Source organism: Empidonax traillii, unplaced genomic scaffold (assembly GCF_003031625.1).
Source record: "Empidonax traillii isolate 1590-97213 ecotype Southwest subspecies unplaced genomic scaffold, ASM303162v1 scaffold1668:size145401, whole genome shotgun sequence".
NCBI lineage: Eukaryota > Metazoa > Chordata > Aves > Passeriformes > Tyrannidae > Empidonax > Empidonax traillii.
In genome coordinates, this window is record NW_020956861.1 from 24,141 (window position 1) to 38,411 (window position 14,271).

General features: G+C 50.3%; 1 protein-coding gene across 3 annotated transcripts; it reads left to right on the forward strand.

The window, feature by feature from the left end:
* The first annotated feature begins 1,605 nt into the window (after positions 1–1,605).
* Positions 1,606–14,081, forward strand: CRYZL1 (crystallin zeta like 1). 3 transcript variants are annotated; one of them, XM_027908264.1, is made up of 14 exons: positions 1,606–1,655; positions 1,753–1,860; positions 2,500–2,572; positions 3,589–3,666; positions 4,149–4,221; positions 4,603–4,647; positions 5,574–5,642; positions 6,708–6,841; positions 7,613–7,724; positions 11,223–11,321; positions 11,872–11,993; positions 12,216–12,321; positions 13,434–13,479; positions 13,861–14,081. In XM_027908264.1, the coding sequence occupies exons 3-14, from the start codon at positions 2,507–2,509 to the stop codon at positions 13,958–13,960; spliced, it is 1,050 nt and encodes a 349-aa protein (XP_027764065.1). In that variant the 5' UTR covers positions 1,606–1,655; positions 1,753–1,860; positions 2,500–2,506; the 3' UTR covers positions 13,961–14,081. The 3 variants fall into 3 exon arrangements, with proteins under 3 accessions (XP_027764065.1, XP_027764064.1, XP_027764063.1); XM_027908263.1 differs by having other exon boundaries at positions 1,638–1,655; positions 1,753–1,822; positions 2,501–2,572; XM_027908262.1 differs by lacking the exon at positions 1,606–1,655 and having other exon boundaries at positions 1,670–1,815; positions 2,501–2,572.
* Positions 14,082–14,271: the final 190 nt, after the last annotated feature.

Genomic DNA, 14,271 nt, shown 5'->3' on the forward strand with positions numbered 1-14,271 from the left:
TCCATGGAAGTGTTTTCCCTTCACTCCTCAGAGAAAAGCAGAATTCACAGAAAACCTTTTCTACACTCAGACCCCACGTCTCTCCCCAGCTGAAGCAGCAGCTGGACCAGAACAGAAGATATCCACAGGGAATGTCCTCCACAAACCTGTCTGCTCAGCAGAGGGACACGGGAGACAGAAACACAGTCATGCACTGGCTCCCTTTTCCCTGCAACACTCCCTGACAGCATTCCCTCCTTTCCCTGTGCCCTTTTCCAAGCCACGGCAATCCTCAGGGATGGCATTTCTTAGGAATGGCACTCCTCAAGGATGGCATTCCCAATGGATGGCACTCTTAAGGGATAACATTCCTAAAGGATGGCACTCCAAGGGGACAGCATTCCCAGTAGCACTCCAAAGGGATGGGATTCCCAATGAATGGCACTCCAAAGGGGTGGCGTTTCTAAGGGATGGTATTCCCAACGAATGGCACTGCTCAGGAACGGCATTCCCAATGGCCAGCAGTCCCAACTGATGCCACTCCCAATGGATGGCACTCCAAGGGGATAGCATTCCCAATCAATGGCACCCCAAGGGGATAGCGTTCCCAATGGACAGCGTTCCCAATGGACAGCATTCCCAATCAATGGCACTCCCAATGGACTGCACTCCCACAGACCGGCACTGCCGTTGCCCGGCTGGGGGCGCTGGGAGCGCAGTGAGGGTGACCGGGGCCGGCGCTCCCGCCCGCGGTGCCGACCCCGGAGAGCCCCGGGAGCGGCGGGAGGGTCCGGCCCGGCCCCGAGCGAGGCTGCGGCGGCGCTGTCCCCCCGCCAGCCCCGGGCGAACCCCGCTGCCCGCGGCCCTGCCCGCCGCCCCCGCCCCGCCGGGCCGTACCTCAGGTCTGGGCGGGCGCTGCTCGCGGGGCCCGCGGGGCCGGAGCGGCCGGAGCCGCCCCCGCCGGACGCGCCATCGCCGCCCTCGGCCTGTCTGAGCTGGCCGGCCCCGCGCGGCCGCCGTACTGACGCGCGCGCCCCGCCCCGCCTGACGGGCAGGGCGCGGGGCCAATAAGGAAAGGGGGAACGCCGTAGTCCCGCCCCCTTCGGCCAATGGCGGCGCTGTGCCTGCCGCCCGCCCCCACGCTGACGGGCAGGCGCAATGTCCAATCCAAGAGCGGTAGAGTAGAATGGTCCCGCCCCCTGAGGCCAATCGGGACTCTGATAGGCCCTCCGCCCACGCCCCCGGAGTGACGGACGGGTCGCGTAGCCAATCAAAGACCGGGAAAGCGACAGAGCCTCGCCTCTTCCGGCCAATCACGGCTCTGCCAGACTGAGGGAGCAGCGCTCGAGGAGCGGAGGGAGCGGCCGGGCCTCACCTGGCCGGCTGCGGGCGGCACCTTCTTTTGGCACACAGCGGTAGCTCCTGACCTAATCCCAGGTCTCTCCCTCTCCACAGCGCTGCCCCTGAGGCCGTGCAGGCGGCACCGCCGGGCGCCTCCCGCTTCCTCCCTCGGGATGAGCGACAGCCGCGCTGGCCAATCGCGACAAGGCGCTCGCGCCGAACTGCGGCCGCCACAGCCAATCGGGATCGCCCGTGGGGCCGCCGCGGGCTCTGATTGGGCGGGGGGCGGTGCTTGGGTGCGAGGCGGAAGTGACGGCGCGTCATGGCAACCGCGGGCGCTCCGGGTTCCCGCGGGTCCCGCACCCTGAGGGGCGGCCCCGGGGCCCTGTCCTCGTGAACGCGGGGTACTGCGGTCTCTGTCCTTTCCCAAAGGCTCCTGTGCGCTGAGCACGCCCCACGCCGGGCTGGCAGAGCAGCCCAGGGGCCGGCGCTGTGGTTTGCGGTGCGGTCACACGGAGGGGTCCCCTCGGTCCTGCTCGGGCTGTGTTGGCCTTTGCAGCGCCCGGGGCTGATTCGGGTGGCAGAGAGCCCATCGACTGCCGGGGGCATTCCTGTGTGCCACGAACTGCCTTTACACCTGAAGGAGCTCTCCAGGAGAGATGGAGGGGGCTGCGGGGACAGCGCGGGGGGAATGGCTTCCCACTGAGAGAGGGGACATCTGGATGGGAGATTGGGAAGGAATCCTTCCCTGAGAGGGTGGGCAGGCCCTGGCACAGCTTGCCCAGAGAAGCTGTGGCTGCCCCTGGATCCCTGGAAGTGTCCCAGGCCAGGTTGGACGGGGCTTGGAGCACGCTGTGCTGGTGGAAGGTGTCCCTGCCCATGGCAGGGGTGGCACTGGATGGGCTTTGAGGTCCCTCCCAGCCCAAACCAGTCTGGGATTCTGGGATCCTCAGCCCGGAGGGTTTTTGTTATTCCACAAAACCTGTTGCAGGTGACCCCACGTGTTGCCTCCTGTGCTGATCTGGTTTAGAACTTCTGAATGACAAGGACTCCAATTGCCTGCAAACAGTTGCTGTTGTTCTTGGGGAGTGACTGGAGTTATTTAATTTAATGAGGCTTTAATGCCCTGTTTGCTCTCTGGACGTTCAGACCTCACAGTTTGGTCTCTGTGTTTGTTCAGGTCGCTATGAAGGCCTTGTTTGGGCAGCAGAACTCCCCTGGAGAGGAGATGACTTTCGTGTTCCAGGAGAGAGTGAGTTCCCATCACAACAGCTCCCTTAATCAGGCAGAGGGAGGGGGGAGTTGGGCTGGATGCCACCAAGCACTTCCATCTCCTGGAGGCTGGAAAAGGAACTGGCAGAACCCCTGCACACACAGACAGGGCACTGGAGGGAGGAGAGGGGTATTTGGTCATCAGGCAGCACTTGCCAAGCACTGGATTTCTCTGTCCAGACTTTGAAAACGAGCTTTGCAGGCCTGAAAAATGCACCCTGGCCCCACCTGGGACCCACCCAACCCCTGGGTGGATTTTCTGGTCACTGGAAAAGCAGGAACAGAGCTTGAGAAAATGATCAGGTTTGGGGTGTTACTGCTGGTGTTGCCTTTCCTCTTGGGAGTTCCTGGCTCTCAGTGGAGACTGGGATCACAATTCCAGCACACCCCCACCATGGAAGTGCAGGATTGTGCTCCAGTGCCTGGGGCAGCTCTGCAGGAGCTCTCTGGAGCCACAGAATCCAGCAGGGCTCATGGAGGACTTTAAAGGAGCAGCGCTGAACTCCTTCAGATCATTTCTGGTATCAAACCCAGAGGGTGAAGTAGGAAGGGGAGGCCTCCTAAGTTGAACACTTTGCATGGGAGGAAGCCACCATTTCTGGGACTGTTTCTTTGGCATCATTGGGATTGTTGAAATATTGACCTCAGGGGGTTTGTCAGGATTTGAGTCCCAAAGAAGGGGGGGAAAACCCAACAGAAAAATAATGTCAGTGTCTGCAGAGGCTTGGTGAGATCTGCTGAGCAGTTTGCAATGGTAGTGGGAATATAACAGTGATAATAATAGTAATGTCATAGTGAGAATTGCAGTAGTGGAACAGTAATAATAATAATTAATAATAGTGATGTACATGGAGTACACGTGGGGAGATTTCACTGGAGAAACATCCTTGTCCTGCCTGCAGAGCAGCCTGAGCATGGGCTGTGGGACAGTCTGGAGGGGCTCCTGGGAGCACCCTGCTGCTCACTGTACATGTAACACCTGTCAATCTGTCCTAGGAACAGCTCCCTCCCCCCGGGGACCACGAGGTGAAGGTGCAGGTGAGGGCCTGTGCCCTGAGCTGCCTGGACACAAAGGTATTTATTTCCCTGGGCTCTGAGGGAAGCTGGGGGTGTTTGTGTTCTGCTGGGCCGTGGCTGGGGGCTGTCCCAGGTCCCTCTGTGCCCCTGGGGCTGTGGAGAGGCCCAGCAGTGATGATGGGGGGCTCTGCATGTCCCCACATCCAACACACCCGTAACTGGCCCTGGTCATGGACACGGATCCACTGGCACGTGGGAGCTCTCCTGCAGCAACCCCTTTGTCTCCCCTGCACTCCCGAGGCCAGGTTGCCTTGCCTGGTAATACCTCTGGGGTTTTATTGTTTAAATGCTTCTAAATTCAATACAGAAGATGAGTGCCAAAGCTTAATGTGAATTGAGGAAAGCAGGTCCTTTTTTTCCCTGGATAACCTTCTGGGAATGGCCCAACCTCCTTCCTGGGGTGGCCAAACACTGTGAGATGATAATGAATATGCACATTTAGAGCCTCAGCAAGTGTTGTAACCACTGTTTTAATTTAGCTTCTGTCAGAAATTAAACTGAAGAAGGAACTTGTACCTGTGGGGCGAGAGATTTCGGGAGTGGTGCTGGAAGGTGAGTCAGTGGCATTGTCTGGGCAGGGGAGCAGGAATGGGATCTGGCCATCCAGAACAAATAAATCCTGTCTGTCCAGGACACCTTTATGGCAGGGGGTTCTCTCACAGTGCATCTGCTGCCCTGGGGATCCACCTGGGGCTGGAGTTCCAGCCTGGCTGTCTCAGACTGCCGCCGTGTCCCTGCCTGGGACTGGCTGTGGATGAGGTGCCAAAGTTCAGGGAATTTGGGGGTAGGGGAGGTGTAATCAATAAATGATTTATTTCCCCTGGCAGTGTGTATTTTCAGTTCTGTGAGCCAGTGAGAAGCAGAGCTTTCAAGTTTGCGTTCCATCTCACAGTAAACATTTCTCTCCTTCCCTCCTTTCCCCCTCCCGGTGAGTTGGGAGCAAGGTGACCTTTTTCCAGCCCGAAGATGAAGTGGTGGGTAAGTCAATGCCTGTTGGCCTCATCAGCTGACTCTACCAGACTTCTTTTCACAGTGACTGGCTGAGGTTATCAGAGTTGTTAGAGCTAAATCTGGCACGTGTTTTCTAAGATTGAACTGGTGTCACGTGAATATAAACTCTTCCAAATGAGAATTCAAACTAGGATTAACTAATTAATTGTATTAACCACCAAAATGTGAATGGGGCCTTAGGAGAGAGGAGATGTCTCTTAGGGACGCTCTTTCAGACCCGTCTGTATTTGGTGTGCTAAATTAAAGGATTAGGACAGAATGGACAGTAAGAATGTGTGTTTGGGGATTGTGGCCCTTCCTGCTTCATTTCCTCATGGCACAGGAACTGCTGTGGGCAGCTCCTGTAGACTGATAATTCCATGGATGAGCCCTGGGGATAGCTGCAGGTGTGTACAAGCACTGTAGGGTGGCCATGTTTACTGGGAATTAGGAAAGGCTGGAAGTAGCAGCCAAATTTGCTGAGGGCTTAAAGTCTCAGTGGAGTTTAAGATTTGGAGAAGGAGAGAATGGTTTTCCCTGGGGTGGAGGGGACATTCATTGAGGAGATTGATTGGATGCCAGAATTTCCTGTTCCTGGTCCCTCCTCTGGGGGCTGGGAACACTCAGTGTGAAATGAGTTCAGACATCACTGACAAGAAGTGAGTGTGCCAGGAGCAAAGCCCACTCACTGGTGTCCCAGTCCCTGTGTCCCCAAGCCCAAAATGCAGTTTGAGGCTCCTGTGGAGCTGCCTGGAGCCCCTGGGCACCGCAGGGGCCAGGTTTTCTTGCCTGTCACAAACGTGCCAAGAGGTGACTGAAGCCCCACCAAGGGGGCCCAGGGGTTTCTTCGGGAGCTGGTCTGGTTAGAACTGATGCTGGTGTGAAATCCAACGTCTGTGTTCCTTTCCCTTCAGGAATTTTGCCTCTGGATTCTGAGGAGTCTGGTCTCTGTGAAGTTATCCTGGTTCACGAGCATTATTTGGGTATGTAGGTCGTATATCTTGCTACTCTATATTTACTGTATCTTCAGACTTTGGTTTAGCTTTTCTAACAGGGACCTCATTACCCTGGACCTCTGGGCACCCTCCTTCCATTCCAACATTCCAGCATTCCAGCTCTTCCACCTGGTCACAGAGGTTTGAACCCTCAGTGTTCCCAAGGGCTTTTTCTTTGCTGTTTAAGGGTTCATGTTTGGCCCAAATCACACAAGTTGACTTTGGTTTTTTCCTTTTTCTTTTTTTTCCCCCCTCTAACTTCCCTTTTCTTTGCTGCATTGTTGTTACACTTTTTCCCCACCTCATCTGTCACAAAATTTACTGAGGAGAAATTTACTTTTCCTCACTTTGACTCAATCCATGAACATCACAGATTAACAGATGGGATGAAACAAACAGTCTAGAAGCTGGAGAAAGGAATTTTCAGGGAATGAGGATTAGGGAAAGCCTGGTATGGAAACATTCCCTTCAATTATTGTGAATTTCCAGCTTTCCCTTTCTGTGCATAATTTGCTTTAATGAGTAGGAGACTAAATTTGGGAGTGTCTGTGCTTCTCCCCACAGTTTGTTATTGAGCAAACTGCTCTTCTGCTCAGATTTTGTTCTGCCCAGAGAAGCTGTGGCTGCCCCTGGATCCCTGGAAGTGTCCCAGGCCAGGTTGGACGGGGCTTGGAGCACCCTGGGCTGGTGGAAGGTGTCCCTGCCCATGGCAGGGGTGGGATGGATGATCTTCAAGGTCTCTCCCACCCCAAACCACTCTGGGACTCTGGGACTGTAAATCAGTTTGCACTGTGTTTCTGTGGGTGCCCATGAATTCCAGCTGTGTAGTTAAGAGGTGACCCCTTTAAACTTGGTTATACTAAAATCAAACCCCTGCTTTTGCTGTGTAAAATACGGTAAAACATTCTCTTCTTGGTGTTTTTTTTCTTATATGAGTGAGAAACAGGTGTTGTTGCCGCTGAGCTGTTTGCAGATGGAGCCCTGCTGTGGCAGGCAGGGTTGTTTGTGGTAGTTGTGTGTGTGTTGTGACTGTTTGTTTGTGTGTTCCCCCAGTGCAGAAGCCAGAGAAGGTGTGCTGGGCTGCAGCGGCCGGGACGGTGCGGGACGGGCTCCGGGCATACACGGCCCTGCACTACCTGGCCCAGGCGGCTCCCGGGGCAACGGTGCTCGTGCTGGACGCAGCCAGTGTAGGTACCCGCTGGCAGGGGCTGCAGGGGCACCACAGCCTGTGCCCTGAGCAGGGACTGACTGAGCACCGAGCTCAGCACTGTGGGCAGCTGCCCTTCCCCAGGCTGCTGGCACTGCCCTGAACCGAATGGATCCATGGCATTCCCACGGCAGAGCCGGAGCCAGGAACGCTGTCCTGCCTGTTGGGTGGGGAGGGTGTTTGCTGTTGTACAGTGACACAGTTTCACCCTGAGCCCTCAGACATAACTTCAGGAAAATGCCTTATTTTTTATTCCTTTCCCACCTCTGCTTTTTAACTTTCCCTGGGTATGAATAATTTGATCTGCATCCCTGCAATCCTTATTGCTAATGGAGATGTGGAGCTTCCTCAGCCAAGGTCCTGGAATGGAGACACGGCTGGGGCTTTTCCTTGGAGCGTTTCTTCCTCCAGCAGGTCCCCAAGCTCCGAGTTCCAGTTGCAGGGAAGGTGGTTGTGGTAATTAAAGTAGAATCCGAGCTATTTTGCTGAAGAGGAGAACCAGTTAATGATTAAAAGTTTGCTCAGAGCTTCCCAGTCACTGAAAATATGTTTTTTGGCCTCACTTAGGGCAGAATCTGTGAATGTTCAATTCTTGGTTCAGCTGTGTTTTTATTGCAGGAGTAAGTTCATTTCTGGATACTCCCCTGACTTCTCCTGAATGTGATCTCATTGCTCTTAAAGGGCATCCAATTGTTGCTGTAGGTAAATAAATGAATGAATTAGTAAATTAATCTGCTTTTCCCCTCTGCAGCCGTTCGGCACCATCGCCGTTCAGTTGGCCCAGCACAGAGGGGCCAAAGTCATCTGCACTGCCCACAGCCTGGAGGACAAGCAGTTCCTGGAGAGGCTCAGGCCTCCTGTGGGTAAGTTTGATCCTTCAGTTTATCTTAAAGAATGTCTCAAAATAGTTTTTTCAGTCTTATTTCAGTAGAGACTTATTTCAGTAGCTGAAAACTGAAATACAAATTGGTTAATAGTGTAATTAAATAGTTCTCAAATCCCTTCTGTACTCCATAGGTGTTTAATTTCTGGTTTAGGTGTATTTTGTGGCATTTTTGTTCTCCATTTAAGTTGTAATGGCTGTCAGGGCTTTCTTGCAGTGCTCCAGTGCTGTTTCTTGGCCAAATGCTGAGGAGGGCTTTTCATCTGATACAATGGTTGCTGTGAGCACAAGGAAGGGTTCCTAACTGAGCAAGATCCCAGTGTGGGATCCAGGTCCCTGAGCCAGAGGTCAGGTGTGACCACAGACCTGACATCCAGCGTTCCTCAGCCCCAGCTGACTCCAGGAGGACCTTCCAGGCTGTGCTGAGCTCAGGCTGAGGTGCTGTCACACCCAGAGCTGGGCACTCCAGGCTCTGCCTTTTCCTCCTTTCTAAAGGAGCTTGGCCTTACACACACTCCTTGTGTTATTGCCTGACTTCTTCCCTTTGATACCTCAGTTTTGGGATAAGTAATGGTGCCACCTGGACTAGGGGAAAATACTCCATGTAGGAGCTCCTGGAGTCTCTTCTGATCAAATTTGTTCTTCTTTCCATGTTGCATTGTGGAGGAAGGTGGAATATGTCTTTGCTCAGACAGTTTTAAAGGGCAGGAGGGCACTACCAGGTGTGATTGGGTTGCAGGGCAGTGAAAGGACGATAGAACTGGTGCCCTTTCCTCCTCCAAATACGGGTGCTGCTGTTCAATCACCGTGTTTAGTTGTCAGTGGGTGATTCTGGTTGGCATCCAGAGAAGTTTGCAGAAAAGCAGCTGCACAAAGTGCCTCGTGTAGCCACTTATCAAAAGTGCATCAGCCCAAACCCGCAGGTGAGGGTGAGATCTGATTACCAGGTGAGTTCAGTCCCGCTGCTCTCCCCCCTCTGTCACTGTCAGCAGTCCTGGCTTCCCAAGCAGAGAACTGGAGCAGTGTTCCCGAGGTTCTGTGGTTCCCAGTGCCTACCCAGCTCGGGCACTGGTGCTCTGCAGGTGCACAGGGCACTGGCTCGGGGACACTGTGTGAGCACAGGGCTCAAAGGAGCTGGAGCTGCTCCTCAGACACGGAGTTCCTGCCAAATTCCATGGCCTCCCGGAGCACAGACGGCCCAGTGTGCCCTCCACACATCTGCAGGGCTGGGGGGAGTTTCCAGGGAGCTCTTCCAGAGGCTCTGGAGGCTCAGAAAGCTGCAGGAAGCAGAGCCTGGTGTTACACAAGAGCATTTCTGCTGCCTGACCTGAATGATCCTCCACAGGGAACTGCAAAGCTTTTTGTTGGGAATGCAGGACCTGGCAGACTCTTTTCTCTGGAGTTTTTATTTATATTACCTCTATTTTTTTGCAACTTGCCAAAAAAGCCCTATTTTTCCTTGTTCCAGAAGCCTCTTTTACTGTACTCATAGACATGGCAGACATCAGAACTGAAGGATTTTTGGGAATGCTGAGTGGGAATGCAGAGGTTTGTTGCACCAGGGTCAAAGACAAAACACCCAGATTTTCCCTTTGCAATATTTTATGGGTATATTTTGCTAATGATATGAAAAATTCATGAGCTAAGGAAGGACTTGGCAATTTTATTCTCCCAGCCCTGCCAGCACATTCCAGTCTGACTCTGGCAGAGCTGCTTTTTACAGCAGTTTTGAGTTCAGATGAAGTTCAAGAGTTTTAAGTTTTCATGTTAATATCAAATAAAGGCTCTAAGTGGCTCCTCACGTCTGTGGGTGGAAATTTTTCAGTTTTGTGCTCGTTTAGAGGGGTTTTTGGGGAGTTTTTAGCAAGAGTCTCTCGGTTTTCTGTGAGCAGCAGTTTGTGTTGGGCATAACAAGCTGCTCCATGGAATGGTTGGGGGGGAGGAAATGATAATTGCAACTTCAAATAAAGAAACAGAACTTGGGTACAGCTTTAAAGAGAGAAACAGTTTTGAGTGTGAAAGGAAAAAGCCTCAGGGTTTGTGTTTGGGCTTTTGGGGTTTGTTTTTAATAAATCTGATCCCTGTGCCTGAAGTAGAAGTTCCTGGTAATGTTTAAGGATTTGTATTTAGACCAACAGGATGGGGCTTTTATGTCTGCAGGAATTATAATGATAGGATGAAGGAGGGGATTATAAGTATAAAATTTTGACATTTTAATGCCCTGTGTTTGAGGCTCGAGACAGAATATTCCATTAATAATGTGATGAGTTCCTTTTAGAAACACAAGAAAAGAAGAATCTATACAAACACAGATATTTCTTCTGTCCCCTGGGGTACCCTATTCTTTTTTTTTCAGTTTGGTTTGTGTGATTTTTTTTTTCTGTAACACCAACTTTGAGTTTTCAGGGAGGCCTTTCTGGCTCCCCTGAGCACGGTCAGTAAACCCCCAGCACATGCTTTGGGTGACAGCTTTTAAACTTTGCAGTTTTTATACTTTGTCAAATTGCTGTGATAAGAAAAACCTTTCAAGAAACTGAGAAGGATATTAGGGGGGTTTGTTTGTACATGGGGAGGGGGTGAGTCCAGCCCCAGGTGAGGCCACTGCCCTCTGCAATGTTCATGTGATGCTTTTCCATTCTCAGCTGGGTGAGAAGGCTTTGGCCTGTTGAGTTTCTAAATGTTTGTTCTGCCCCATAATGATGGAGCAGCACTAAAATCTGTACCTGCTCCTTCTCTGGGAGCTTGGAGCAACCTGGTCACGGGATGATCTTGGAGGTCCCTTCCAACCCAAACCATTCCACGATTGTTTCGTTCCTGGTTCTGTGGTTTATCTTTATAACCCACCCTGAACATGGCATCACAGACAAATAAGAAAATGCATTAGTGACTTCTAGTTCAGAAACAGATCAGGAGCAGAGGTAAATACCTTCATCTAAATGTTTAATTAATGACCTGGACAGTCATTTCCAGGTTAAAACCAGCAGGCAGCCAAGGAATGTAAGTTCATCCCTGGTGTGAGGACGGTTCTGTAGGGAAAGGGAAGCTGTGCTGGGGGAGCTCCCCAAAGCTTTGCTGCTGTGGTTGTTTCAGAGATAATGTGAAATAAAAAACCTCTTATCTTTTGGCCACTCTTGGCTTCAGTAACACAGGTGGGCACTCCAGGACTTGGTAGTTTTGAAGGGACAAGAAGAATAGCAAAGAATGAACTTACAGAAGGATTTCTGGCTCCTTCCTGGAGTACCACGTGTTGTCCTTTTGGGCCCAGCAGATTTGGGAGTCTGACTCTTCATTCCTGGTTTTGGTGTGGGGTTTGCACTGTGTTGCAGAAAGGGAAAAGAACCATGAGCCGGGGGTTTGACTTTTTTTTTTTTTTTACCTAACCATGAGCTGGTTCCTTGGAGAGCCCAGAAGGCTCCAGTTGGAGTGTGAATGTAGACTCTGCATTTTCCCTGGAGTCACCCCCGTGTCCCCTTTCCAGCTCGGGTGATGGACGTGTCCCATGGCAAGATGGACGTGGCCGAAAGCTGCCTGGAGGAGACGGGAGGGCTGGGAGTGGACATCGTGCTGGATGCTGGAGGTATTCCTGGAGGGAAAGCTGCTCCTCTCACCACACTGCACACTCACAACAGCCTTGTTGGCAAGGACTGGCGCTGGAAGCTGCATCGCTTCCCAGGCTGGGATCCTTTTGCTGTTCTCTGTTCCGTAGCCCTCCTTGTGTCACCCTCTAGTGGGAGCTGCTCTGAAATCTTCCCTGTTTAGAAGTGAAAAGAAAAAAAATGTGTTCAAAGGCTAGAGCTGTGACATCACTGGGTTTGCTGCCTTGTTGTAATACAAAAATCACCCAAAACTGCCAACACTGGCAACCTGTACTCTGAACCAACTCTAACAGTTGAAAACTCTGAAGTTACTATTCAGAGTAATAGATGACTCTGGATCAAGTATATAAAACATAAAGTATATAAAGGATACAAAATATTCAGATTATAAATAAATAATTTTCAACTATTTTTAGCTGAAATAACTGAAGAACTGCTTAGACTTCCGTTGAAATGTGTGGAAATAGATATGTATTGGATTTGCTAAATTTTCCTTTGCTGAGCTCACGTGAATTTTTTCTTCCTCCCCAGTGAAATTATATAGTGCTGAAGATGAATCAGCTTCAAAATCCCAGCTGCTGCCTCACAAGCACGACATCATCACTCTGCTTGCGGTTGGGGGACACTGGATAACCACAGAGAAAAACCTTCAGGTAAAGGCACCTGTGGCAGCAAGTGGCTTGTACACAGAATATATGGATATATATACAGACAACTCTCACTTGAACCTGTAAATATTACCAGTTTGCTCAGTTTTAAGAATGGGCAAGGGATGGGGTTTTGTTTGTTTTAACCATCTGTATAAATAACGGTTTAACCTTTACTTTTGTACAGGAAAATGTAACTAAATAACATTTCTCCTCCATTTGCTTAAGCTGGATCCTCCAGACAGCCATTCCTTGTTCCTCAAAGGAGCCACGGTGTCCTTCCTGAACGATGAGATCTGGAACTTGTCCAATGTGCAGCAGGGGAAGTACCTCGATATCCTTTCGGTGGGCATTTGGAATTCTGGCCTTGAAAATGTCTGTACAAGCTCTGCTGCAATAGAAAACACCTTTTCGGGGGAAAAAAAAAAAAAAGGCAATATTTTGGTTCAAGATTGAAGCAATTAATTGAAGATTTAATTCTATAAGTTTTTTATGTAATGCAAGTGAAGCTTTGGAATGATTTGTGATGTTCTTTTTGGCATCAGATGCATCATCTGTGAACTTAATGCAGTCAGGTTCACTGCAGAAGGGCAAATATTTGGGCCTCTTACCATTCCCTTATTTGCAACGTGCATAAAGTACTTATTTGTTATGTACCCAGAGTGTATGGAGGGAAGGTGGGAAAAGGAATGCCTTCTAAATTTGGGCTGGAGCAGCTGGACTGAGCTCCCTGAGCATCCCATTTCCCACCCTGGAAGGTTGGTGTGGTTTGGGATTTAAGGACCCCTGTGTCTTGTGAAATTCTTGAGCACCTGGCATTAATGTCTGAAGAAATCACAAGCTGATGGCTTTTTAAAGGAGTTTCAAATAACAACCAGATTGGTCTTAAAATGAGGGATGAACCTTATTTTTTGGATTTCCTATAAAGCCTAAATACAGCCCCATCTGTTGTGCTGTCCTGGATGTTACTCATCAACTCGCAGATGGCAGCTCTGCTCCAAGAATTCCCAGGCTCTCCTATGCTCCTAGTTTTATTTTGATTTATTTTGGGTGCCTGTATGAATAGTCAGGGCAGTTCCCTGGTCCCAGAGTCTGTCCTCTTCATCCTGCACGGAAAATGCCACTGATTAATTGATTAATAATTGATTAGTATTGTACTAGTGCAGGCTGCACTTGTATTTCATATGGAATATTTTTGTATTTCATGTTGAAATTCATATTGAAGAAATTGAAATATTCTATTTTTCATTTCTTCACCCTATTGCAGGAAAAGTTTCTGATACAGAAACAAGTGCAAAAATCTGATCTAAAGATTGGCATTGAGATTCATTTTCCTTTTGCCTGGATCCTGCTGGGCTTGTGTCAGTGCAGGGCTCTGACCAGCAAACATGATTATTTAGGGATTTCTCTCCAGCTGTGTTGCTCCTTGACAGTCCTCTTGGATACCCATCCTGGAAGATGTCATGGAGAAGTTATCAAGTGGTGTTTTCAGGTGAGACATCTTGGGGGTTGTGTTTTTTTTTTACTTCAGCATTAGAAGCAGAAAACTCTTGCCAGCACTAACACTCCAAGAAGAGCTTCAGGAGAGAGACACTCCTGGAATAAGGTGGGATCCCTTCCCTCAAAGCAGGATAACTGTTGCTGTTGAGCAAAACCCTCACCACCACCCCTTTTGTTCCCCCCTCTAAGGATACACTTTCATTAAATTCTGTTTGCTCTTAGGGCTTTTCCCTCCTTCTGTGCACTCAGGCAAAGCTGTAGAACTTTTCCCTTGTTTAAGGAGTGAGGTTTACACAGTGAAAGTAAAGTCTGTCCTGTGATATCCCCATTGATCTGAGTGTGCTCAGCACGCACTTTCCCTCTTCCACTTTAGGCCTCAGCTGGATGAACCCATCCCACTGTACGAGGCCAAGGTTTCTATGGAAATTGTTCAGAAGAATCAAGCCAGAAAAAGACAAGTCATCCAGTTCTGACAGGCAGTCTCCTGATTTCGGAGCCCGAGGGAGACAAAGAAACGTAATATATTTGTGGAGTGAATCAGTGTACACTTTCAGACAGTTCTGTAACCAGAATTTAAACATCCTTTGTACCTCAGCACAAATGGTCTCGAAGCTCCTGCGACTTCAGGGGTTTTTAATCCACATGAGCAGAATGTTCCCATCAGCAGCTTCCACAGAAGCAGCCTTGACCTGCAGATCTTGTCTGCACAGATCTCGTCTGCCCTGCCCCAGTTACAAACATCAGTAACATCTACAGGCAAAACCAGTTGCTGTTGGTTTTCAAC

Coding starts and splice junctions, on each gene's coding strand:
- CRYZL1 (XM_027908264.1), top strand. CDS start 2,507: ATGAAGGCCTTGTTTGGGCAGCAGAACTCCCCTGGAGAGGAGATGACT. Junction 6,842..7,612: donor TCGTGCTGGACGCAGCCAGT/GTAGGTACCCGC, acceptor TCCCCTCTGCAG/CCGTTCGGCACCATCGCCGT. Junction 11,322..11,871: donor CATCGTGCTGGATGCTGGAG/GTATTCCTGGAG, acceptor CTTCCTCCCCAG/TGAAATTATATAGTGCTGAA.